Consider the following 26,840-nt stretch of genomic DNA (forward strand, 5'->3'; position numbering starts at 1 on the left):
GTGGATGGTCAGTCCTCGCATCCATTGCTCTCTCTATGAATTGGAAAGTGGATCCATTTTTCCAGTGGTGGGGTAACCGCTTTGTTGTTGTTTGAATCCCAGATTTCCCCTTTAATGGACACGTATATTTTCCCGAAAATACCTCATTGGACAGAATAAGGGGCACACAGTTACATGCCCAGAAGCAAAAGATCAATTAACATCTTATAATTACTGCATCCTCACGTTTGTAACCGCAGTAGTGCCGTCATTTTGTAGTTCAACTGTAGATATTTAGAGGAAACACTGCAATTACTGCGTCCAAATTAAAAAGAAGTAGGTATCAAGGTAACGAGGATTGCCTGTGTCAATGTCTTTTTAAGAGTTACCTACATATCTGTTTGTTTTGATAAATCTGTAGACATTAGTGAGAGGAAACCGTTTTCCCCTTTTCACTGCTCTTTGCGGACACTGCTGTCCATAATTGAAAACACCTCACATTCCTGGCCATGATGAGTGACTATCCATCCACACCTGTAGCAGGCAACCAGCAGACACCACCCACTGATCTGCTAGAGCCTACCTGGCCACGAGGGTTATGTCATCTTAGGTCAATGGCCTATGTAAAACCAAACGCCTAGTTATCTTAGCTGTCTATGGTGATGTGTTTGGTAATGGGAGTTAGTTTGTATAGTGAAGTACTACTGTATAAAGTGATAGAAGCTGGTCTGTAGGGAAAAGTCCAATAGAGAGGGTCCTATAGAGTCCTTTCTGATGGGTGGAGATGTGACAGGCTGCCAGCTCATATGGTGTTGTGCTTGAGTCACTTCACAGTGGGTCGTGGGCCCCTCTCGCCCCCATCCCTGGCCTCAACCCTATTCTCTCACAGCCTCGTTTGAGCCATTAGGGCCATAGCAGAAGACGCCCCATGTTTCAAACCACCCCTCTCTGCACCCCACCTCCCCATCCCTTCATTCCTCTGCCCTCTACTACTACTACATCCCAACCCCCTCTGTGTCTCATAGACAACCTGTCGTGACACGTTGGCTGAGGGCCGCATCACAGTGTTCAGGGTGTTGTGAAAAGCCCTCTCTAACGATGCCATGATTACATGTCTGTCCATCAGCCAGTGCTGTAGCAAATCCACAACTCCGAGAAGAGTTGAAGGGGTTAACTGCCTTTGTATGATTGATTGAACTGAAGTGATTCATCAGGATACTCTGTCTCACATTCAAGGGAGTCAAATGAATATGTATCTTTGTATAATTTATCTTTGTTGTATCTATCATTTTCCATAACCAAATATGAAATGATCTGGGAAGTGTGTTACGCTATGCCCTTTTAACTGGCAAGGGGGAAAACATTGGGCTGGTAGGGGTTATCTGGATTTTCTGCCAGGTTACCTATTGTACAGATGAAGACTAGTGTTTTCCCTAATCTGGTACATAACACCTGTAGCAAATACACGGATTACAACTGACTTGAAACAAATTAGGCAGAGTAATACTCAACAGTGCTGTACTGCACAAAAACTGAACACTGCACATGTAGCGACATAATCGCTCGATGTTACGTTAGAATTTAAATGGGTCTATTGATTAAATGGTCATTCATGTAGTCATTGTTCCAAACACCTGTGTTTTGAATCCCCAACAGAGAACCAAACCTGATCAATGTGTGTTGAAAATGCCAATACCACCTGTGATTTCTGAGAAATATCAATGCTGTAGCTAGAACGTGGTGGGTGTATTGCATGGAGCAAGGGGAGAGGTATAGGAGAGAGATGGACTCACACACACACACACACACACACACACACACACACACACACACACACACACACACACACACACACACACACACACACACACACACACACACACACACACAGAGCTATGGTTATCAGGAGGATCCTGATATATGATAGACGTGTGTGAGGAAGACATAATTGTGTCCCGAGATTTGGCATGGTGTAATGTCCCCAACAATGGCAAGCCTAAATCTTATTCAGTCGGCTGGATATAATTTGTATGATATATTAACTTTATGCTTCTATCTTTCAAATGTACAGGTGCTTACTATGATTCTTTTTTAGACTGATGCCAAAGTGACAGTATTAAAAACAGGTACGTTCAGGTAGAGGATTATTACAGGATATGACATTTGGGTAGCAGTTTTATTTTGTGACAATCTCTCAGCATGTCAGAGGCAGGGGTGTGCTTTGCAACAGGTGCTTTACATTAGCGTGGACTTGGCTGTATTGGTCAAAGTGACCTTGCTGATCATGACAGTTGATAACATGGCTGCTCTGGTTCTATCTGAAACTGCCTAGGCCTTGTGTCACTATGCCACCTCTGAACTGTCATCCCTTTGACTTGTCCCCTGTGATTGTCATCCCTGTGACTATCTGTTATATTGTAATTCAGCCATCACAATGTGTGATACGGTAAACAAAAGACAGATGGTATTCAATCAGTGTGAGGCATTGGTTGAATATTTCAGTCCTTTTGCCAGTAGACGCCTCTCACCAGTCAAATGAACTGCACCATCTGTGATTAGATAAGGTGTGTGTTATTCTCAAGAACTTTACACATTATTTAACAACTCAAACAAGCAATATCAGCAGGTAGTAAAACAATCAGCATATATGTCAAATTACATATAAATATCATTTTTTCATATTTTTTTTGCCAATCTTGTAAAACTAACCACCATACAAAATGTAAGGCTACAGTACTGTTCTCGGTAATACTTTATTTGGATAGTCCATCTGTAGATATAGACCATCAGTAACATTTCAACTAACTATCTACTAACCCTAGCTGTAACCCTAAACTTAATCATAACCCTAAGCTTAGACCGTACCCTAACCTTAACCCTAAACCTAACAGTAACCATAGCAAGCAGTTGCTTATCAACAGATAGTTTGTTGATAGTATGACCATCTGTAGAGCATCTACAGATGGAAAATCCAGACTATATAAATAAAGTCTGACCTGGTTCTCTAATTGCGCTAACAACTAACCTAGGATAGCAGAGTAATGGTTCAAGCTAGCTACCTCTAATCAAAATTGCACACTAGCTAGCAAATGTTGTATTCTACTGCTCACTAGACTCTTCTGCGTATCTTACAGTGTTGATAAGAGGTAGTAGGGATTCATTCATAAACGTCACCACAGAACAAGTTCAAAAAGGAAACTGATATGACATATATAACCTTCATCGCAGGCTAATCAATGACTAAGTATAACTGCTGGATTACATTTTACTGCAGCCTTGGCAAATATGAAAATGGCTCAGATGGTACTGTATGTTCTCCAACAACCCCTTAACAGCTTTCCCATTTATTGTCCTCCCTATCCCTTATGCTACTGATCCAATCTCCCAACTCAATATAGCTACTAATCAGTGTCCTGGAAAAATCTTGTACAAAAAAGTTTACTTTTCAGGAATCTGAAACAATGTTGTTGTTGCCATATATTAATGGGAATTCACATGGCTTTGAATTACTTATATTAGTACTAGATTCATCAATCTTTCACAGAACATGGAGTGGAATGTTCTGTGAAACTTTCAATTTATGTTAAAAAAAAGTGAGATACAGAGTTTTTCTAGGACGCCGACGTACGACAGAATTTGCTTCGCACTCATGCAACACACTACTTCCTCCTCAATCTCAGTGATCACCATCCCTAGTCCTGGACACCTATAGGGTGTGGAGGTTTTTGTTCCAACCCTACACTCACACAGCTTGTTCAACGAGTCAACTGATTATCGACCCCTTGAGTAGCTTGATCTGATGTGTTAGTAAAGGCTAGAACAAAAAGCTGATCACTTGGGCTCTTCCCTGAGGGCCCCTGTGTCTGTGGCCTTCCAGATGTGGAGGGCTGTTCCAGCAGAGAGGACCAGGAAAAGGAGGAAGGCAGTGGGGAAACCCACCCAGTCCACCAGGCCCCCTGCCAGGGCACCGAACATCAGCTTCCCCAGTACCTCCAGAGTGGACAGGAAACTGTAGTGGGTGGCCTGTAGAGAGAAGAGGAGAGGGTTAGGTAGGGACGAGCTCAGAGAGAGAAAAACTAGAGGCCACACCACACCGACACAGATTACCAAACATCCCAGACTCCAACTCTCAGGCCCACAGAAACACAACAAGGCAACATAGCCAACGCATCTCCATGGGTCTCCACCCTCCACTGACACCGAAATGTTCACACAATGGCAACCCTGTTCCATACACTCAGGTGTATGACAAAGACTCTACAAATGAAACAATGTAAACTGCTAACCTCTTAACTGAATGGATTTATTTCAGCAGAAACCACTAAGCCATCCGCTGTGGCATGCATAGTTATAAGTACAGTTCTGGCTATCCCTAAATCCACATGATCAAAGTGAGATGGATCTTAATAAGGGGAGGAGTGATCATGGTGAGCAGATGACTTAGATCATTAGAACTTTGGGGCTGTGAAAAGGCGACAAGGTCTTCCTTAGTTGTGCCTTTGACGCCATGTAACATAGCTCCTGTGTGGCTAATTGTAATTTAGCCAGTTACCTGACTCGGACAAATGTCACCGGTGACGAAACGAGCAAACTGTAAAGTAGACATTACCCAGGCATCTTTGCTGGGTCTCAGTATTGAGAAAAGTGCTGGTTTGAGCCAGGTTCACACAGTTGAAGTGCCTGTAGACCCGAGTTTAGTGAAGTGCTTTTATTCGGGCTAACTTGCTTATGAGATTCCGTTTCTCTCTCCTCGACAGTCATCGACAGGCACTCACGGTATCAGCTTTCTGTCACTGGATATGACCTTAAAAAGGTAGCTATATGTGTCACTGTCATGAGAACATTCCAAATTAACCCCAGAGGTTATTAGCTTTGTTTCATTAGGTTTTTCTTCCATAATTGCCCAGATACAGCCCTGTACCCTCCTTGGTGTAGTTTTCCTAGTCAACGACTCTTTGTTAGAACTGTGGTAACTCGTCCCCTTCAGAATTGATTGAGTGACGATTGAGAGGCTGCAAACAGAACACCTCCAGGCAGCGATGGCCCAGTTTAAACAGGACAAAATAAGTTACGTCAAAGAAGAGGGGTAGAGAGGGAAATATAGAGATGTAAAAGGGGAGAGAGAGTTAGCTAGGAGAAGAAAATGGCCTTGTTAGTCCCAGATCAGGGGTGGGTGTTGTTGCTGTGAGGAGGGCTACCTGTCCTGGCTGTTGACATTGTAGGATTTAATTTATCTCCAGGAGTTTCCGTTTTGCTCGCTAACATAACAGACCATTTCAGAGGCCACCGGGTTTCAGAGAATTCTGTCTTCTTATATAAAAATCATCTCCTCCAAGTGGAGGTAAAAGGATGAGAGCCTCACACCGTAAATGTGTGCATAGCCTCAAAGATTGGGCCACAGGCAAAAATGTTAACAACTGAGCAAATGCATCCCCATGACAAATAGAACTTGATTTCTGACACATCTCAACATAATTTTATCTTTATTTAACGAGGCACGTCAGTTAAGAACAAATTCTTATTTTCAATGATGGCCAAGGAACAGTTGGTTAACTGCCTTGTTCAGGGGCAGAAAGACAGATTTTTACATAGTCAGCTTGGAGATTTGATCTTGCAACCTTTCGGTTACTAGTGCAACGCACTAAGCACTAGGCTACCTGCCGCCCCAATGTACTGATGATGTTAGACATTTGTACTTATCTCAGTCACATTCACCAAAATCAAGGGGTATACAGTTGAAGTCAGAAGAAAACATACACCTTAGTCAAATACATTTAAACTCTGTTTTTCACAATTCCTGACATTTAATCCCATTTAATCCCTATCTTAGGTCAGTTAGGATCACCAATTTATTTTAAGAATGTGAAATGTCAGAATAATAGTAGAGAGAATGATTTATTTCAGCTTTAATTTATTTCATCACATTCCCAGTGGGTCAGAAGTTTACATTCACTCAATTTGTATTTGGTAGCATTGCTTTTAAATTCTTTAATTTGGGTCAAATGTTTCAGGTAGCCTTCCACAAGCTTCCCACAATAAGCTGGGTGAATTCTGTCCCATTCCTCCTGAGCTGGTGAAACTGAGTCAGGTTTGTAGGCCTCATTCCTCCTGAGCTGGTGAAACTGAGTCAGGTTTGTAGGCCTCCTTGCTCTCACAGGCTTTTTCAGTTCTGTCCACACATTTTCTATAGGATTGAGGTCAGGGCTTTGTGATGGCTACTCCAATACCTTGACTTTGTTGTCCTTAAGCCATTTTGCCACAACTTTGGAAGTATGCTTGGGGTCATTGTCCATTTGGAAGACCCATTTGCGACATTGTGCTTCACGGTTGGGATGGTGTTCTTCGGCTTGCAAGCCACCCCCTTTTTCCTCCAAACATAACAATGGTCATTATGGCCAAACAGTTTCATTTTTGTTTCATCAGACCAGAGGACATTTCTCCAGAAAGTATGATCTTTGTCCCCATGTGCAGTTGCAAACTGTAGTCTGGCTTTTTTATGGCAGTTTTGGAGCAGTGGCTTCTTCCTTGCTGAGGTTATGTCGATAGAGGACTCATTTTACTGTGGATATAGATACTTTTGTACCTGTTTCCTCCAGCATCTTCACAAGGTCCTTTGCTGTTGTTCTGGGATTGATTTGAACTTTTCGCACCAAAGTACGTTCATCTCTAGGAGACAGATGACAGGTATGACGGCTGCGTGGTCCCATGGTGTTTATACTTGCGTACTATTGTTTGTACAGATCAATGTGGTAACTTCAGGAGCTTGGACCAGACTTGTGGAGGTCTCCAATTTCTTTTCTGGGGTCTTGGCTGATTTCTTTTGATTTTCCCATGATGTCAAGCAAAGAGGCACTAAGTTTGAAGGTAGGCCTTGAAATACATCCACAGGTACAATTATGTCAATTCACCTATCAGAAGCCATAACATCATGTTCTGGAATTTTCCAAGCTGTTTAAAGGCACAGCCAACTTAGTGTATGTAAACTTGTGACCCACTGGAATTGTGATAGTGAATTATAAGTCAAATAATCTGTCTGTAAACAATTGTTGGAAAAATTACTTGTGTCAAGCACAAAGTAGATGCCCTAACCGACTTGCCAAAACTATAGTTTGTTAACAAGACATTTGTGGAGTGGTAAAAAAACTAGTTTTAATAATTCCAACCTAAGTGGATGTAAACTTCAGGTAGCCTTCCTCAAGCTTATGTGATTATTTAATATCAATGAAAAAAATTCAGATGTCTGTCTTTAATACGTGTTTCTCACATAAAGGACCTGACTTTGCCATGGGAAACAATGTTCTAGGTTGACAGGTGTGTAGAGGGTGACTCTTACCTGTACACTCTCCTCCGCTCTCTGTGTGCAGTGCATCATGGTTGTGAAAGTGAGCGTTGTGATGAGGCCTCCCAGGAAGTGCTGAATGCTCAAACTCAACACGGCCATACCTGAGGGGCAAACACAGTAACAGCCTTGACACTGTCTCAACACAATATTGCGAAACATTATGGGTGCTTACATTTGTCCTATTTCACACGTGTGAATTGCACGTGTTTTTTGCACATCCCACTCTCCCTGAGACCCTTGGAGAGTGGGGTCAAGGCCAGGGTCTGCCATTATCAACAGCGACCCTGGAACAATTAAGGGTTAAGTGCCTTGCTCAAGGGCGCATTGACAGATATTTCACCTTGTCGACTCAGGTATTCAAACTAGTGACATTTCGGTTACTGGCCCAACGCTCTAACCCCTAGTCTACCTGCTGCGTTCCTGTCTTAAAGTCGTGTTTTCTAAATCTCTTTCTTTTCACCCAGAGTCCCTACTGGATGGATGGTGTGAGAAGGAGAGCTCAGTGGCACAGCGTATATCAGTGGAGCCTGATCTGTCGCTGAACCGAGACAACAAAGGTGGAAGTGAGGGGGGTGCTGTCTCTTCGCGTTCCCCCAAACAAGTTGTTCCCTCTCTGAAGACAGCAGAACACAGGCGACACAGAGTGTCTCACAGCTCCCACTGACGCTGAATTATTCACCGGAGATGTCGAGTTTTAAGACTTCTCCATTTCACAGGATTCAGAGAGCGAGACACTAACTCAGCTTATCAGAGTGAGAAAATGGGGCACTCATGTAATATTGAGAATTTTACAGCAAAACATTTTTTAATCTTTGACATCATTGTTCCTGCTCTAAAGAGGGAGGCCTCCACTTCCAGAGGTTCCCAGAGTGAACAGCTCAACATAGGTTCAAACAGGTCACTGAGAAAGCTTTTGTTCTGCTTTCAGCTTTCCTTCAATTTAGTCATGAGATTAAAATGGGATGTTTGTGAGAGATGCTCAAAGTGCTGTAAACGGACCTCTTCACGCACCTCTTCTTCCACCACATACAGTGCCTTCAGAAAGTATTCACACCCCTTGACCTTTTCCACATTTTGTTGTGTTACAGCCCAAGTTTAAAATAGCTTAAATTGAGATGTTGTGTCACTGGTTTACACACAATACTCAATAATGTCAAAGTGGAATTATGCTTTTTGAAATGTTTACAAATGAATAAAACATGAAAAGCAATGAGGAGACTCTCAGTTACATACCAAATCAGTTTTTCCTACGTCTGTGTGTAGGAGAAATTGTTCCGTTTTCTACAGCTTAAACGAACCGAAAATTCAGTCATACAACGTAAAACTTTTTCCGGATTAACTACATAAATGAAATCCGGTGCAGGACACCGGGCGGACACCTGGTAAAATGTCTTGCACGTGATTCAATGGACCTTTGTTATGGAAAGCCTAAATATGTTCAGGAGTAAAAATGTGCTTAACAAGTCATAATAAGTTGCATGGATTCCCTTTGTATGCAATAATAGTGCTTAACATAATTTATTTTATGACTATCTCATCTCTGTACCATATAAGGAGACACACATACAATTATCTGTAGTCTGGACCTCAGTCGAAGCAGTGAATTTCAAACACATAGAGCGCCCCCCAGGGAGGTTTTCCAATTCCTCACAAAGAAGGGCAGCTATTAGTAGATAAAAAGCAGACATTTGACATTGCTTTAAGCATGGTGAAGTTATTAATTACACTTTGAATGGTGTATCAATACACCCAGTCACTACAAAGATACAGGCATCCTTCTAAACTCAGTTGCTGGAGAGGAAGGAAACTGCTCAAGGATTTCACCATTTGGCCAGTGGTGACTTTAAAACAGTTACAGAGTTTAATGGCTGTGATAGGAGAACAATGAGGATGGATCAACAACATTGTAGTTACTCCACAATACTAACCTAAAAGACAGAAGGAATACAAATATTTCAAAACATGCATCCTGTTTGCAATAAGGCAATAAAGTAAATGTGCAATTGTTTTGTTGTTAAAGTAATGAACTTTAAGTCCTGAATACAAAGCGCTATGTTTGAAACAAATCTAACACAACACATCACATCACTGAGTACCACTCTTCATATTTTCAAGCATGGTGGTGGCTCCATCATGTTATGGGTATGATTGTCATTGGCAAGGAATATAGAGTTTTTTTTAGGATAAAAATAAACGTAATAGAGCTAAGCACAGCCAAAATCCTAGAAGAAAATGTCTGCTTTCTAACAGACTCTGGGAGACAAATTCACCTTTCAGCAGGACAATAACCTAAAACACAAAGCCAAATATACACTGGAGTTGCTTACCAAGATGACATTGAATGTTGCTGAGTGGCCTAGTTAAAGTTGACTTAAACATCTATGTCTAGATATGATCAATAACCAACTTGACAGAGCTTGAAGAATTAAAAAAATAATAATGTGCAAATATTGTACAATCCAGGTATGCAAAGCTTTTAGAGTCTTACCCAGAAAAACACAGCTGTAATCACTGCCAAAGGTGATTCTAACATGTATTGACTCAGGGGTGTTGAATAATTATGTAAATAATATATTTCTGTATTTCATTTTTAATTCATTTGAAAAAATGTCTAAAAACATGTTTTCACTTTGTCATTATGGGGTATTGTGTGTACATGGGGGAGGATTTATTTTTTTAATCCATTTTTAATTCCAGCTGTAACAATTTATTTACTTTTTATTTTACCTTTATTTAACTAGGCAAGTCAGTTGAGAAAAATTCTTATTTACAATGACGACCTAGGAACGGTGGGTTAACTGCCTTGTTCAGGGGCAGAACGACAGATGATTTTTACCTTGTCAGCTCAAGGATTCGATCTAGTAACCTTTCAGTTACTGGCCCAACACTCTAACCACCAGGCTACCTACCGCTCCCCAATACTAACTTAATGTGAAATAAGTCAAGGGGTATGAATACTTTATGAAAGCACTGTATGTGTGTGTGTTGTATGTATAGGCCTTATGTACCAGGTCTCTATTGAAAAAAGTATTTCTATCTCAACGTGACAAAAGACAAACCTGGTTCAATAAAGGTTCAATCATTAAGAAGGCCTGAATGTGAACAGGTTACACATATATTTATTTATTTATGTATAGGCCTAAATGTGGATAGGTTGCAACGTGACAAAATGTTTTATGTATAGGCCTGAATGTGAACGGGTTACACATATATTTATTTATTTATGTATAGGCCATATATTTATTTAAATGTATGGATAGGTTGCAACGTGACAAAATGTTTTATGCATAGGCCTGAATGTGAACATATATTTATTTATTTATTTATTTATTTATGTATAGGGTTACACATATATTTATTTATTTATTCATTTATGTATAGGCCTGAATTTGGATGGGTTACACATATATTTATTTATTTATGTATAGGCCTGAATGTGAACGGGTTACACATATATTTATTTATTTATTTATTTATTTATTTATTTATTTATATAGGCCTGAATGTGGATGGGTTTACATATATTTATTTATTTATTTATGTATAGGCCTGAATTGGATGGGTTACACATATATTTATTTATTTATGTATAGGCCTGAATGTGATGGGTTACACATATATATTTATTTATTTATGTATAGGCCTGAATTTGGATGTTACACATATATTTATTTATTTATGTATAGGCCTGAATGTGAACGGGTTACACATATATTTATTTATTTATTTATGTATAGGCCTAAATGTGGATAGGGTTGCATACGTGACAAAATTTATTTATGCATAGGCCTGAATGTGAACGGGTTACACATATATATTTATTTATTTATGTATAGGCCTGTGAACGTGGTTACACATATATTTATTTATTTAATTATAGGCCTGAATGGATGGGTTACACATATATTTATTTATTTATGTATAGGCCTGAATGTGAACGGGTTACACATATATTTATTTATTTATGTATAGGCCTAAATGTGGATGGGTTACACATAAATTTATTTATATAGGCCTGAATTACGGGTTTTATTTATTTATTTATGTATAGGCCTGAATGTGGATGGGTTACACATATATTTATTTATTTATGTATATGAATATTTATTTATTTATAGGCCTGAATGTGAACGGGTTACCATATATTTATTTATTTATGTATAAATGTGGATATACGTGACAAAATGTTTTTGCATAGGCCTGAATGTGACAAAATGGGTGTATAGGCCTGAATATGTTACACATATATTTATTTATTTATGTATAGGCCTGAATGTGAACGGGTTACACATATATTTATTTATTTGAACGGGTTACACATATATTTATTTATTTATGTATAGGCCTAAATGTGGATAGGTTGCAAGGTTGCAACGTGACAAAATGTTTTATGCATAGGCCTGAATGTGAACGGGTTACACTATTTATTTATTTATTTATTTATGTATAGGCCTGAATTTGGATGGGTTACACATATATTTATTTATTTATTTATGTATAGGCCTGAATGTGAACGGGTTACACATATATTTATTTATTTATGTATAGGCCTAAATGTGGGTTACACATATTTATATATTTATTTTTAACGCAGGTTACATATTTATTTATTTATGTATAGGGTTACACATATATTTATTTATTTATGTATAGGCCTAAATGTGATGGATAGGCCTGAATGTGAACGGGTTACACATATATTTATTTATTTATGTATAGGCCTGAATGTGTTACACATATACAAAATGTGACAAAATGTTTTTTAGGCCTGAATGAACGGGTTACACATATATTTATTTATTTATTTATGTATAGGCCTGAATGATGGGAACATATATTTATTTATGTATAGGGTTACACATATATATTTATTTATTTATTTATGTATAGGCTGAATTTGGATGGGTTACACATATAATTTAGGGAATGGGTTACACATATATTTATTTATTTATGTATAGGCCTGAATGTGAATGGGTTACACATATATTTATTTATTTATGTATAGGCCTGAATGTGAACGGGTTACACATATATTTATTTATTTATGTATAGGCCTAAATGTGGATAGGTTGCAACGTGACAAAATGTTTTATGTATAGGCCTGAATGTGAATGGGTTACACATATATTTATTTATTTATTATGCCTGAATAGGCCTGAAGGCCTGTGAACGGGTTACACATATATTTATTTATTTTTATGTATAGGCCTAAATGTATGGATGGAGGGTTGCAACGTGACAAAATGTTTTATGCATAGGCCTGAATGTGTTACACATATATTTATTTATTTATGTATAGGCCTGTTACACATATATTTATTTATTTATTTATGTATAGGCCTGAATTTGGATGGGTTACACATATATTTATTTATTTATGTATAGGCCTGAATGTGAACATATATTTATTTATTTATGTATAGGGTTACACATATATTTATTTATTTATGTATAGGCCTGAATGTGATAGGCCTGAATGTGGGTTACACATATATTTATTTATTTATGTATAGGTATAGGCCTAAATGTGGATGGGTTACACATATATTTATTTATTTATGTATAGGCCTGAATGTGAACGGGTTACACATATATTTATTTATTTATATAGGCCCAAATGTATAGGCCATATATTTATTTATTTAAATGTGGATAGGTTACACATATATTTATTTATTTATTTATGTATATATATTTATTTATTTATTTATGTATAGGCCCTACATATATTTATTTATTTATGTGGATGGGTTACACATATATTTATTTATTTATTTATGTATAGGCCTAAATGTATGGATGGGTTACACATATATTTGTTACACATATATTTATTTATTTATGTATAGGCCTGAATGTGCCTAAATGGGTTACACATATATTTATTTATTATGTATAGGCCTGAATGTTACACATATATTTATTTATTTATGTATAGGCCTGAATGTGAACGGGTTACACATATTTTTATTTATTTATGTATAGGCCTGAATGTGGACGGGTTACACATATATTTATTTATTTATGTGGATAGGCCTGAAGGCCTGAATGAACGGGTTACACATATTTATTTATTTATGTATACACGGGTTACACATATATTTATTTATGTGTATAGGCCTGAATGTGAACGGGTTACACATATATTTATTTATTTTTATTTATTTGAATGTATAAGCCTATTTATTTATGTATGCCTGAATACGGGTTACACATATATTTATTTATTTATGTATAGGCCTTACATATATTTATTTATTTATGTATCATGGTCATATATTTAGTATAAATGTGAACGGGTTACCAGATAAGATGCCTGGGATATGCTGATGGTGATGGTGATACTGTGGTATGTAAACATCTTATGCCATTTACTGTTGTATTTCAGGCTCCGTTGTGCAAATCATGGGTGTTGTGCATTCTATGGTGTTGTGCATTCTATGGTGTTGTGTGATGATCTTTTTATCTGATTATCAAACAAATCACTGAACAAAGTGGGCTACCTGTGCAGTTCCATCCAACATTAATAATTCCATAATAATTTTGCCTACTATAATTCATTTACTATATTTTAAATCAAGTTTCTGCTTAAAATGTCAGACATTTGGTAGGCCATTTGTTTGTAAACCGTAGTTTGATAGTCTACATGCAGCTTTGCCTCTGTCATAACTTGTTGCCCCAGAACACTAAATAAAGTAGTGCTCACCAGAATAATCTCTTATATCAATAGAATGAATGCATTAATCTAGTTAACACCAGTAAAGTTGTTTGGTTTAGGAACCGGGGAGAAAACACAATAACTCCAACACAGTGGAAAGATTGGTCCGGTGCAGAATGTCCAAATGTCATCAGTTTGACCGGTTTTAAGGAAAGGAAGCTAAGAAAACGACTAAACAAGTTTCTGATAAGACTTCAGTTCGTCTTGGCTGCATGTTTTATGTGGTTGAAATACTGTCTGCTTGCATAACAGTGTCAAAGACAAAACATTACACGCACATTCACATTTTCTCAAATAATGCTGAAAGAAAGAAATCAGACTTTTCCACTCCTGTTCCAGACACAAAATTAACATTTGTTGTCTAATTTTACTGCAAGAAATGCATAATTCTGCAGAGTTAATATTTTATTACTCTACATGTGAGAGGTTATAGACCTACAGTCAGTGTCCAGATTTCAGTTACTATTCCATTTCACCCATATGAACTTAAAATGAGGAATATTCAGTTTATTCATGGAAACCGGGATATTTGTGAGCGGGATATCAAAGGTGCATGTAAACAGCTTATCCTGAACAAGCCCTTAAGCGGGATATGAGCTACTATCCGGAATACTATCCGGAATACGCATGTAAACGTGGTCAATGCTGCGGTCAGAGTGCGGTCTGGTCTTCTCTCACCTTTCATGAGCGGGGAAGGTTCCAGTATGGTCAGGAGGGAGCTCTGGAACACCATACTGACAGTCCGCATCACAAACACACGCCTCATCAGAGAGCCAATACTGTGGAGACACACAAGACAGACAACCAGTCACAAATGCCATTTGACACACACACAGGCAAAGAATACTGTGTAGTATGTGTATGCTAACAAAAACAAACACCATATTTCCTTCTACAGTAGCACACACACCCACACTCCAGGGTTTCCATTAGGAAAATGTGCCACCGGACATTTGACTGGCAGCATTTTCATTTACTGGACATTTGAGAATTTTTCTCCCCAATTTCGTGGTATTTTTACAATCTTGTCCCATCACTGCCACTCCCGTACGGACTCGCGAGAGGCGAAGGTCGAGAGCCGTGCGTCCTCCGATACACAACCCAGCCAAGCCACAATGCTTCTTGACACAATGCCCGCTTAACCCGGAAGCCAACCGGACCAATGTGTTGGAGGAAACACTGTACACCTGGCGACCGTGTCAGCGTGCATTGCGCCCGGCCCGCCACAGGAATCACTAGTGCGCGAAGGGACAAGAACATCCCTGCCGGTAAAACCCTCCCCTAACCCGAACGACGCTGGGCCAATTGTGCGCCACCCCATCTCCCGGTCGCGGCCGGCAGCGACAGAGCCTGGACTCGAATCCAGGATCTCTCGCGGCACAGCTAGCACTGTGATACCTGACATTTGAGAAATTTACCAGACCCTTACGCATTTGGTGCGTAACATGATCAGGTCGTCCACCCACGGTATTCAGAATGACAGAAATCACATTTAAATTATAGTAATTCATCTTAACAAATCATGAACCTCAAAGATGAAACGGTGTCGGTCCTTCCCGAATTCCATTTAAAGATGTTAGAATAACTACCACATTTACTTTTTCTCAGCCAGCAAGACGAGTAATGAACAACCAAACCACAAGCCTATGTCAATCTACTAACCCCAATTTGTTAGTTGTTTAGGCACTGTACTCCAGCACTTTGAATTTGAAATGATGCAATGTCTATGAAGTTAAAGTGTAGACTGTCAGCTTAATTTGAGTGTATTTTCATCCATATCAGGTGAACCGTTTAAAAATTAATGGTAAATAATGTAATCATTACGTGCTAGGAATATGGGACTACTTTAATACTTTGAATTTGTCCCAATACATGTTGTCCCCTAAAATGAAGGGACTATGTACAAAAAGTGCTGTCATTTCTAAACGGTTCAAGGGAGCAGGTAGCACTGAAGCCTACCTGCCATTATAGGCACTTAGAATGGCAAATGGGAAGTGCACTTCCAATACCAGTTGAGAAATAAAAATAGTAGCTCTTTTTATCATGCTATCAAAATTGTTTTTAACACAAGATTTCAGTTAGAATTGTTGCGCAATGATTGGGCTTATTATAAAAGCACATTTCCCTCCAGCAGCACCAGGAGCTGTAGCAGCAGGTCTCGTGCTGTCAAAGATGTTCAGCTTAAACTAGGCTCTGTATGCTAGGTTCTGTATGCTAGGCTCTGTATGTTCGGCTCTGTACGCTCGGCTCTGTATGCTAGGCTCTGTACGCTCGGCTCTTCTGCTCTATGCTAGGCTCTGTACGCTTATGTATGCTAGGCTCTGCTAGGCTCTGTACGCTAGGCTCTGTAGGCTATGTATGCAAGGCTCTGTATGCTAGGCTCTGTATGTTCGGCTCTGTACGCTAGGCTCTGTACGCTAGGCTCTGTACGCTAGGCTCTGTACGCTAGGCTCTGTACGCTAGGCTCTGTACGCTAGGCTCTGTACGCTAGGCTATGTATGCTAGGCTCTGTATGCTAGGCTCTGTATGCTGTGCATGTGTGATAAATAAGAATCATAACGACTAACAAAAATATACACATGCCAATTTAATTCCACAAAATTATGGAAATGAATCCATAGACCAATAAGCATGACTGGTCAAATGTATTTACATCAACTGGCATTTCCATCAATGGAAATTGATGGATTATGCTAAAAGGCATAATCTTGCTATGGGATTGTTTTCCCTCTCCCAGACAATTGGCCGGTACAAATTTTATTTATCAGCTTAAAAAATATTTATTGACCATAAGCCGCCCATTACCGGCTAACGGAAACCGTGACACGCACACACACACCCACCCACCCACGACATGTCCCCAGACGCTAATTGATTCCTTGTTAGTCGAAGAGCTGTGTCTCCCGATAGGCATGGCTCATGGGGTAATCTATAACCCAAGAAGCTCCCCACTTCTCAACCCCCTTAGAGCATTGTGTTGTGTTGTGTTGTGTTGTGTTGTGTTGTGTGTGTGTGTGTCTCCCAGGGATTACCACTGTGCCAATCAGTCCCCAAAGGATCCTGTCTATCAGACGAACCAGACATGTGTCACTGTCTGGTATCTGATATCTATACCATCTGACAAGGACATTACCACATGGACATTACCATTACCACTATACTTATATCTGATACTAAATAGTATCTGTCCATTCTGTCAGTCTTTACGTCTACAGGCTCTACAACACCGCTCTCATTTCTCCTTCTTTACCCTTTCCAACGGAAAACCAATCTGCTATCATACACATGCTAAAGACATTGTTTCCCTCATTTTCTATTCTCTCCTTCTCAATGACACTCTTTAAAATTTGTCTCTGTAAGGAGTTGCAGTAGTGATGGGGTGAGAGGAGAACCTGCCTCACTACTGACACCTCACACGGGCTGGTCTGCGATACCATATAGGCTCTCGGGGATCTGTGTGAGGCGGTCAGTCTCTGGCTCTCAGACGTTTCTGATGGGGCCCAGGAGAAATGTTCAAATTTGATTTGAGAGCATTGAGATGGCTTGGTGGATTGGCTTTGTGTAGTGTGGGTATGTGTGCTTGCGTGTTGGGAGGTTTGGTGAGTCATTCTGTGGGAATCTGGACTGGGTGTACAGTGTCAGGTGAACGCAACTCTGTGTGTGAAAATGTGACAATTCTGCCCGAGTCCTAATGAAGATCAAAACTATGAAATAACACATATGGAATCATGTAGTAACCAAAAAAAGTGTTAAACAAATCTAAATATGTTTTATATTTGAGATTCTTCAAATAGCCATCCTTTGCCTTGATGACAGCTTTGCACACTCTTGGCATTCTCACAACCAGCTTCATGAGGTAGTCACCTGGAATGATTTTCAATTAACAGGTGTGCCTTCTCAAAAAGTTAGACAGGAAGAAAGAGTAGAAGTACCCCAAAAACTTGACAGCGCTTTTGTGAAAGAGATTCCAAACAACATTGTTTTTGGTCATATTTCTTTATGGGTAGTGTGACAAATACCTGGGAGCCAGCATCAGCGACCATATGGAGATGTAATTAAAACAGGACAGACCACAGACTTCTGCAGATGTTTTATAGAAAGATAAGACATTGGTATTCTCTTCATATAGGGCCTATTTCAGCTCGATGCTAATGCTTATCATTAACCAATCTAGGTTTGTGAGCGCTAGCAATGAATAAGGTGATGTACACTACATGACCAAAAGTATGTGAACACCGGCACTTGAACATCTCATTCCAAAATCATGACCATTAATATGGAGTTGGTCCCCCTTTGCTGCTATAACAGCCTCTACTCTTCTGGGAAGGCTTTCCACTAGATGTTAGAACATTGCTGTGGGAACTTGTTTATATTCAGCCACAAGATAATTAGTGAGGTCGGGCACTGATGTTGGGCGATTAGGCCTGGCTCGCAGTCGGCATTCCAATTCATCTCAAAGGTATTTGATGGGGTTGAGATCAGCGCTCTGTGCAGGCCAGTCAAATTCTTCAACACCGATCTTGACAAACCATTTTGCTTTGTGCACGAGGGCATTGTCATGCTGAAACAAGAAAGGGCCTTCCCCAAACTGTTGCCACAAAATTGGAAGGACAGAATCGTCTAGAATGTCATTGTATGCTGTAGCGTTAAGATTTGCCTTCACTGGAACTAAGGGGCCAAGCACGAACCATGAAAAACAGCCCCAGACCATTATGCCTCCTCCACCAATCTTTACAGCTGGCATTATGCATTGGTGCAGGTAGCACTCTCCTGGCATCCGGCAAACCCAGACTCGTCCTTCGGACTGCCAGATGGTGAAGAGTGATTCATCACTCCAGAGAACACTTTTCAATTGCTCCAGAGTCCAATGACTGCAAGCTTTACACCACTACAGCCAACGCTTGGCATTGTGTGTGGTGATCTTCAGCTCGTGTGTGGCTGATAGGCCATGGAAACCCATTTCCTGAAGCTCCCACCTAACAGTTATTGTGCTGACGTTGCTTCCAGAGTCATTTTGAAACTCGGTAGTGAGCGTTGCAACCGGGGACAGATGATTTGTATGCGCCACACGCTTCAGAACTCGGCGGTCCCATTCTATGAGCTTGTGTGGTCTACCACTTCGCGGCTGAGCCGTTGTTGCTCCTAGATGTTTCCACTTCACAATAACAGCACTTATAGTTGACCTGGCAGCTCTAGCAGGGCAGAAATTTGATGAACTGACTTGTTGGAAAGGAAGCATCCTATGAAGGTGCATCGTTGAAAGTCTTCTGTAAGGCCAATCTACTGTCAATGATTGTCAGCAACAGGTGTGGCTGAAATAGCCAAATCCAATCATTTGAAGGGGGTGTCCACATACTTTTGTATATATAATGTATGTCTCATGCCAATGCCCTGTATGGGAAAATACTTACGTATTGTTGTTATTTATAGATTGCATTACATCACATGTATTGTTTTATGCATTGGAGGTTGAGTTAGGGTAGTGTATGTGCTGTAATGGCAGTTGGCGAAAATGTAAGGTTAACTAGCAATTGAAAGGAGAACTTTAATCTCTAGAGCTGAGGCATCTCTGCTTTGTTGTGCAGCTGCTGCCTTTCCAAACGTATGTTCTACTACCGTTTGCTAGGAACTTCAATATTATTCTTAGAAAATAATATGACGTCAAGGAGAGTCTATAGGAGTGACACTTTTCACGAGCAAATGGCGCTGCTGCAGATTATAATGACTTTTAGGCTAAAGTCTGATCTGTGATCTCTCTCAAAAATAACACATTTAGTTCACTTCATGTTAGGTCAATAGAAATAGTTGATTATTGGTGAATGCTTTGAATTATCAGCTGTAGAACACAGAAGACCGAGTGTTGCTGCTGGGGCCTGTCTCCTTGCCTCACCGGAGGCTACAAAGCATCTCCCCGTGCTGTTCTCCTACCACACACACACACACACACACACACACACACACACACACACACACACACCCCCAATGTGGGGAGGGAGGTGATGGGGTGACGTGAGAGGACACACACACACACACAGAAAGGGACACTAAAATGGGCACTATAGACATCCCCCAATGTGGGGAGGAGAGTGCTGCCTCTGATGAGTGGTGACGAACGCTAACAGGAGAGTGCTGGACAGGTGCTCACAGAAAGGGACACTAAAATGGGCACTATAGACAGGAGAGTGCTGCCTCTGAACGCTAACAGGAGAGTGCTGCCTCTGAACGCTAACAGGAGAGTGCTGCCTCTGAACGCTAACAGGAGAGTGCTGCCTCTGAACGCTAACAGGAGAGTGCTGCCTCTGAACGCTAACAGGAGAGTGCTGCCTCTGAACGCTAACAGGAGAGTGCTGCCTCTGAACGCTAACAGGAGAGTGCTGCCTCTGAACGCTAACAGGAGAGTGCTGCCTCTGAACGCTAACAGGAGAGTGCTGCCTCTGAACGCTAACAGGAGAGTGCTGCCTCTGAACGCTAACAGGAGAGTGCTGCCTCTGAACGCTAACAGGAGAGTGCTGCCTCTGAACGCTAACAGGAGAGTGCTGCCTCTGAACGCTAACAGGAGAGTGCTGCCTCTGAACGCTAACAGGAGAGTGCTGCCTCTGAACGCTAACAGGAGAGTGCTGCCTCTCTGAACGCTAACAGGAGAGTGCTGCCTCTGAACGCTAACTGAACTGGGAGAGTGCTGGCTCTGAACCAGGAGAGTGCTGCCTGAACGCTAACAGGAGAGTGCTGCCTCTGAACGCTAACAGGAGAGTGCTGCCTCTGAACGCTAACAGGAGAGTGCTGCCTCCAGAACCCTAACAGGAGAGTGCTGTCATGTGATGGCCTCTGAACGCTAACAGGAGAGTGCTGCCTCTGAACGCTAAGAGAGGAACAGGAGAGTGCTGTCTGAACGCTAACAGGAGAGTGCTGCTCTGAACGCTAACAGGAGAGTGCTGCCTCTGACGCTAGAGACAGCTAACAGGAGAGTGCTGCCTCTGACAAACCAGTTGGCGTAACAGGAGCTAACAGGAGAGTGCTGCCTCTGAACGCTAACAGGAGAGTGCTGCCTCTGAACGCTAACAGGAGAGTGCTGTTCATCTGCTAACAGGAGAGTTTTACGTAACAGGAGAGTGCTTCTACGCTAACAGGAGACTCTAGCCAGGAGAGTGCTCAACTAACAGGAGATGGATTAGCCATTGTTGGAAATAAACAGACTCAAAAGGAGAGTGCTGCCTCACCTAACAGGAGAGTGCTGCCCTGAACCTTCCTGTGCTAACAGAGCTAGTTAGGAAGTGCTGCCTCTGAAAACAGGAAGAAGAAAACAATAGAGTATGTCTTCACAGGAGAGTGCTGCCTCTGAACGCTAACAGGAAGTGCTGCCTCAACTTTCTTAAACAGGAGAGTGCTGCCTCTGACAGTGCCTCTGAACGCTAACAGGAGAGTGCTGCCTTGAACGCTAAAGGAGACTGGACAGGAATGTTATATTGAGTGCTTTCTTAATCAAACAACGCTACAGTGCTATTCGCTAACAGGAGAGCTGCCTCTGAACGCTAACAGGAGATGTGAAAACAGGAGAGTGCTGCCTCTATCAAGTGCTGCCTCTGAACGTCAGGAGAGTGCTTTTTGAACGCTAACAGGAGAGTGCTGGGAAGTGCTGCCTCTAAAACTTCCTCTGAACGCTGAATAACAGGAAGCCTCAGCTAACAGGAGAGCTGCCTCTGAACGTAACAGGAGAAAAGTTTGCCTCTCAGTGAGACAACGCTAACAGGAGAGTGCTGCCTCTGCCTCTGCCTCTGAACGCTAACAGGAGTGGTTTCAGGAGAGTGCTGCCTCTGGCTAACAGGAGAGTGCTGCCTCTGAACGCTAACAGGAGAGTGCTGCCTCTGCTAACAGGAGAGTGCTGCCTCTGAACGCTAACAGGAGAGTGCTGCCTCTGAACGCTAACATTATTGAAACAGGAGAGTGCTGCCTCTGAACGCAAAGACAGTGCTGCCTCTGGAGACAGGAGAGTGCTGCCTCTGACGCTGACAGCTCAGGAGACTGCTAACAGGAGAGTGCTGCCTCAAAGGAGACTGAACGCTAACTGCTGCCTCACACGCTAACAGGAGAGTGCTGCCTCTGAACGCTAACAGGAGAGTGAAAAACAACAATAGCCTCTGAACGCTAACAGGAGAATGCTGCCTCTGAACGCTAACATGAACGCTAACAGGAGAGTGCTGATCTGAACGCTAACAGGAGAGTGCTGCCTCTGAACGCTAACAGGAGAGTGCTGCCTCTGAACGCTAACAGGAGACCTCCTGGCTGAACGCTAACAGGGACTGCTGAACGCTAACAGAGTGCTGCCTCTCGCACAGGAGAGTGCTGCCTCTGATGAGTGCTGCCTCTGAACGCTGTGACAGCCAAGCTAAAGGAGAGTGCTGCCTCAGGAGAAGGAGAGTGCTGCCTCTGAAAACAGAGTGCTGCTGCTGTGCTGCCTCTGCTAACATGCTTCATAACAGGAGCGTCTGAATAACAGGAGAGTTGCCTATACGCTAACAGGAGAGTGCTGCCTCTCCAGGAGAGTGGCAGCTAACTAACATAACAGCTGCTGCCTCGCTAACAGGAGAGTATTACTCTGAACGCTAACAGGAGAGTGCTGCCTCTGAACGCTAACAGGAGAGTGCTGCCTCTGAACGCTAACAGGAGAGTGCTGCCTCTGAACGCTAACAGGAGAGCTGCCTCTGAACGCTAACAGGAGAGTGCTGCCTCTGAACGCTAACAGGAGAGTGCTGCCTCTGAACGCTAACAGGAGAGTGCTGCCTCTGAACGCTAACAGGAGAGTGCTGCCTCTGAACGCTAACAGGAGATAGTAACAGTGCTGCCTCTGAACGCTAACAGGAGAGTGCTGCCTCTGAACGCTAACAGGAGAGTGCTGCCTCTGAACGCTAACAGGAGAGTGCTGCCTCTGAACGCTAACAGGAGAGTGCTGCCTCTGAACGCTAACAGGAGAGTGCTGCCTCTGAACGCTAACAGGAGAGTGCTGCCTCAAGGAGAGTGCCAAATAACAGGAGAGTGCTGCCTCTGAACAGCTAACAGGAGAGTGCTGCCTCTGAACGCTAACTGTGCCTTACGCTAACAGGAGAGTGCTTCTGAACGCTAACAGGAGAGTGCTGCCTCTGCTAACAGGAGAGTGCTGCCTCTAAACAGGAGAGTGCTGCTGAACGCTAACAGGAGAGTGCTGCCTCTGAACGCTAACAGGAGACTCTGAACTACTTCCCACGCTAACAGGAGAGTGCTGCCTCTGAACGCTAACAAGAGTGCTGCCTCTGAACGCTAACAGGAGAGTGCTATTCTCGCTAACTGCTGCCCCGCTAACAGGAGAGTGCTGCCTCTGCTAACAGGAGATGCCTCTGAACGCTAACTATCTGAACGCTAACAGGAGAGTGCTGCCTCTGACTACTGAACTGGGAGAGCACAGGAGGGAGGAACAGATTGAGATACAACATGCCGTTCCAGCTATCCGGGCTGTCATGTGATGGTACTCACTGCTTCACCTGTGTAGAACAGAAACAGACAAATGGAGTTCAGGTTACTGTAGAGAGTTACTCACAAATCTGTTCATCTGTAGTTTTAGTCATTTTATCTACAACATAGCAAGATCCTATGCTACTGTTGGAAATAAACATACTCAAAAACACCCACAATCCACCTTCCTGTGACAGAGCTAGTTAAAGGAAAACAGGAAGAAGAAAACAATAGTGTATGTCTCATGTATGACAACTCCAACTTAAACACTGTGACTGCACAAAGCTACCTTTAATAGACTGGACAATGTTATATTGGTGCTTTCTTAATCAAACAACATACACTATTCCTAGATAGTATCAATAATAGATGTAAATAAAAAAGCTATCAATATCCTGTCATTTTTTCAAAAGGGCCAAATGTAAAACTTCCTCAGATAACACAAGCCTCAGTCACAGTGCTTTCTGGTGAAATAAAAGTTTGTCAGTGAGACAATAGTGCCTCTGTCGCTGTGTGGTTTAAAAGGACAATTTTCTGCCCACGACGCTGTAAAATATTCAGCGCTGCCGGATGGAGAGTGACCACAGGGAGACGGAGTGCTGAGTGAAGCTCACTGCTATCCGACACTGTATTACTCACACTTGGCCAGAAGAAAAACACAATAGAGAGAGAATCTTTCACATGAAATGGAGACATCAAAAGGAGCTCTCCGAGAAGAGCTCAAAACCTCCTGGCACACGGGATAAATGCTATCGACAACGCACACCCTTGACAGCCAGCTAAATGTGGCAGGAGAATGAGAGGGGTAAACAGAGGCTGCTGTGGTGACATATTCCAGCGTCTATATTCTATATTCCAAGGCAGCACTAACATAAACAGCTATCCGCTACTGTATTACTCACTACTTCCCACCGGTGTAACATAAACAGCTATCCGCTACTGTATTACTCACTACTTCCCACCGGTGTAACATAAACAGCTATCCGCTACTGTATTACTCACTACTTCCCACCGGTGTAACATCCATAAACAGCTATCCGCTACTGTATTACTCACTACTTCCCACCGGTGTAACATAAACAGCTATCCGCTACTGTATTACTTCACTACTTCCCACCGGTGTAACATAAACAGCTATCCGCTACTGTATTACTCACTACTTCCCACCGGTGTAACATAAACAGCTATCCGCTTACTGTATTACTACTCACTACTTCCCACCGGTGTAACATAAACAGCTATCCGCTACTGTATTACTCACTACTTCCCACCGGTGTAACATAAACAGCTATCCGCTAAACACTGTATTACTCACTACTTCCCACCGGTGTAACATAAACAGCTATCCGCTACTGTATTACTCACTACTTCCCGCCGGTGTAACATAAACAGCTATCCGCTACTGTATTACTCACGCGGTGTAACATAAACAGCTATCCGCTACTGTATTACCCTACTTCCCACCGGTGTAACATAAACAGCTATCCGCTACTGTATTACTCACTACTTCCCACGGTGTAACATAAACAGCTATCCGCTACTGTATTACTCACTACTTCCCGCCGGTGTAACATAAACAGCTATCCGCTACTGTATTACTCACTACTTCCCACCTAACATAAACAGTGTAACATAAACAGCTATCCGCTACTGTATTACTCACTACTTCCCACCGTGTAACATAAACAGCTATCCGCTACTGTATTACTCACTACTTCCCACCGGTGTAACATAAACAGCTATCCGCTACTGTATTACTCACTACTTCCCACCGGTGTAACATAAACAGCTATCCGCTACTGTATTACTCACTACTTCCCACCGGTGTAACATAAACAGCTATCCGCTACTGTATTACTCACTACTTCCCACCGGTGTAACATAAACAGCTATCCGCTACTGTATTACTCACTACTTCCCACCGGTGTAACATAAACAGCTATCCGCTACTGTATTACTCACTACTTCCCACCGGTGTAACATAAACAGCTATCCGCTACTGTATTACTCACTACTTCCCACCGGTGTAACATAAACAGCTATCCGCTACTGTATTACTCACTACTTCCCACCGGTGTAACATAAACAGCTATCCGCTACTGTATTACTCACTACTTCCCACCGGTGTAACATAAACAGCTATCCGCTACTGTATTACTCACTACTTCCCACCGGTGTAACATAAACAGCTATCCGCTACTGTATTACTCACTACTTCCCACCGGTGTAACATAAACAGCTATCCGCTACTGTATTACTCACTACTTCCCACCGGTGTAACATAAACAGCTATCCGCTACTGTATTACTCACTACTTCCCACCATCACCGGTTGAAACCTGGGGAACTTTTTATCATCCAACAGGGTAGATAGTTTGAGGCAAGACATTACTTAAATGGACAATCTGCCATTGCTACATCCATTTTTTTGACTTTGAAATGATTGATATACACCCATTGATTCTTGAAGAATATATACTGAGTGTAGAAAACATGAGGAACACATACCTAATATGGAGTTGCACCACATTTTGCCCTCAGAACAGCCTCAGGCCGTCAGGGAATGGACTTTACAAGGTATCGAAAGTGTTTCACAGGGATGCTGGCCCATGTTGACTACAATGCTTCCCACAATTGTGTCAAGTTGGCTGAATGTCCTTTGGGTGGTTGACCATTCTTGATACACATGGGAAACTGTTGAGCGTGAAAAGCCCTCAAACCGGGGCGCCTGGCACCTATTTCCATTCCCTGTTCAAAGGCACTTAAATCTTTGTTATTTTTTAACCTATCAATAAGGGATCATAGCTTTCACGTGGATTCACCTGGTCAGTCTGTCATGGAAAGAGCAGTTGTTCCTAATGTTTTGTACACTCAGTGTAGTTCAAATGCCTCATGAGCTTAGTTAAATTCTTTTACTCCATCAAAACCCCAAATATACATTTGTTTTACTCATTTGTTGGTAAACAGTGTAGGTCTTATTGTAAACAAACACTGCATCAAAATAGCCTAAAAATTATACTATAACTATAATTTTGATGTCATATTTAATTTCTACATTTTAGTCATTTAGCAAGTGTTCTTATCCAGAGTGACTTAGAGTTAGTGCATTCATCTTAAGATAGCTAGGTGGGACAACCACAAACACATATCACAGTTATAGTAAGTACATTTAAGTACAGAAAAACCTCAATAAAGTAGCTATCAGCAAAGTCAGAGTTAGTAAGGAAAGAAAAGTGTTAGTTCACAAAATGTATTTTTATGCAGGGGGGGGTGCTCTGCTGTTCTAGCTTTAGGGGGAAGCCAGTTCCACCATCGG

General features: G+C 41.7%; 1 protein-coding gene across 1 annotated transcript in view; it reads right to left on the reverse strand.

Moving 5' to 3' along the window:
* Positions 1 to 1,870: 1,870 nt before the first annotated feature.
* Positions 1,871 to 26,840, reverse strand: part of LOC135542322 (major facilitator superfamily domain-containing protein 3-like) — a 33,598-nt gene continuing 8,628 nt past the window's right edge. Inside the window, exons 3-8 of the mRNA XM_064969600.1 lie at positions 23,377 to 23,464; positions 21,026 to 21,119; positions 20,707 to 20,901; positions 14,721 to 14,821; positions 7,313 to 7,422; positions 1,871 to 4,002 (exon numbers count right to left, since the gene is read on the reverse strand). Coding sequence (XP_064825672.1) covers positions 3,811 to 4,002; positions 7,313 to 7,422; positions 14,721 to 14,821; positions 20,707 to 20,901; positions 21,026 to 21,119; positions 23,377 to 23,464 — 780 coding nt within the window. The 3' untranslated portion in view covers positions 1,871 to 3,810. The remainder of the gene's footprint in view (positions 4,003 to 7,312; positions 7,423 to 14,720; positions 14,822 to 20,706; positions 20,902 to 21,025; positions 21,120 to 23,376; positions 23,465 to 26,840) is intronic.

This window comes from Oncorhynchus masou, chromosome 1 (assembly GCF_036934945.1).
Source record: "Oncorhynchus masou masou isolate Uvic2021 chromosome 1, UVic_Omas_1.1, whole genome shotgun sequence".
Classification (NCBI taxonomy): Eukaryota; Metazoa; Chordata; class Actinopteri; order Salmoniformes; family Salmonidae; genus Oncorhynchus; species Oncorhynchus masou.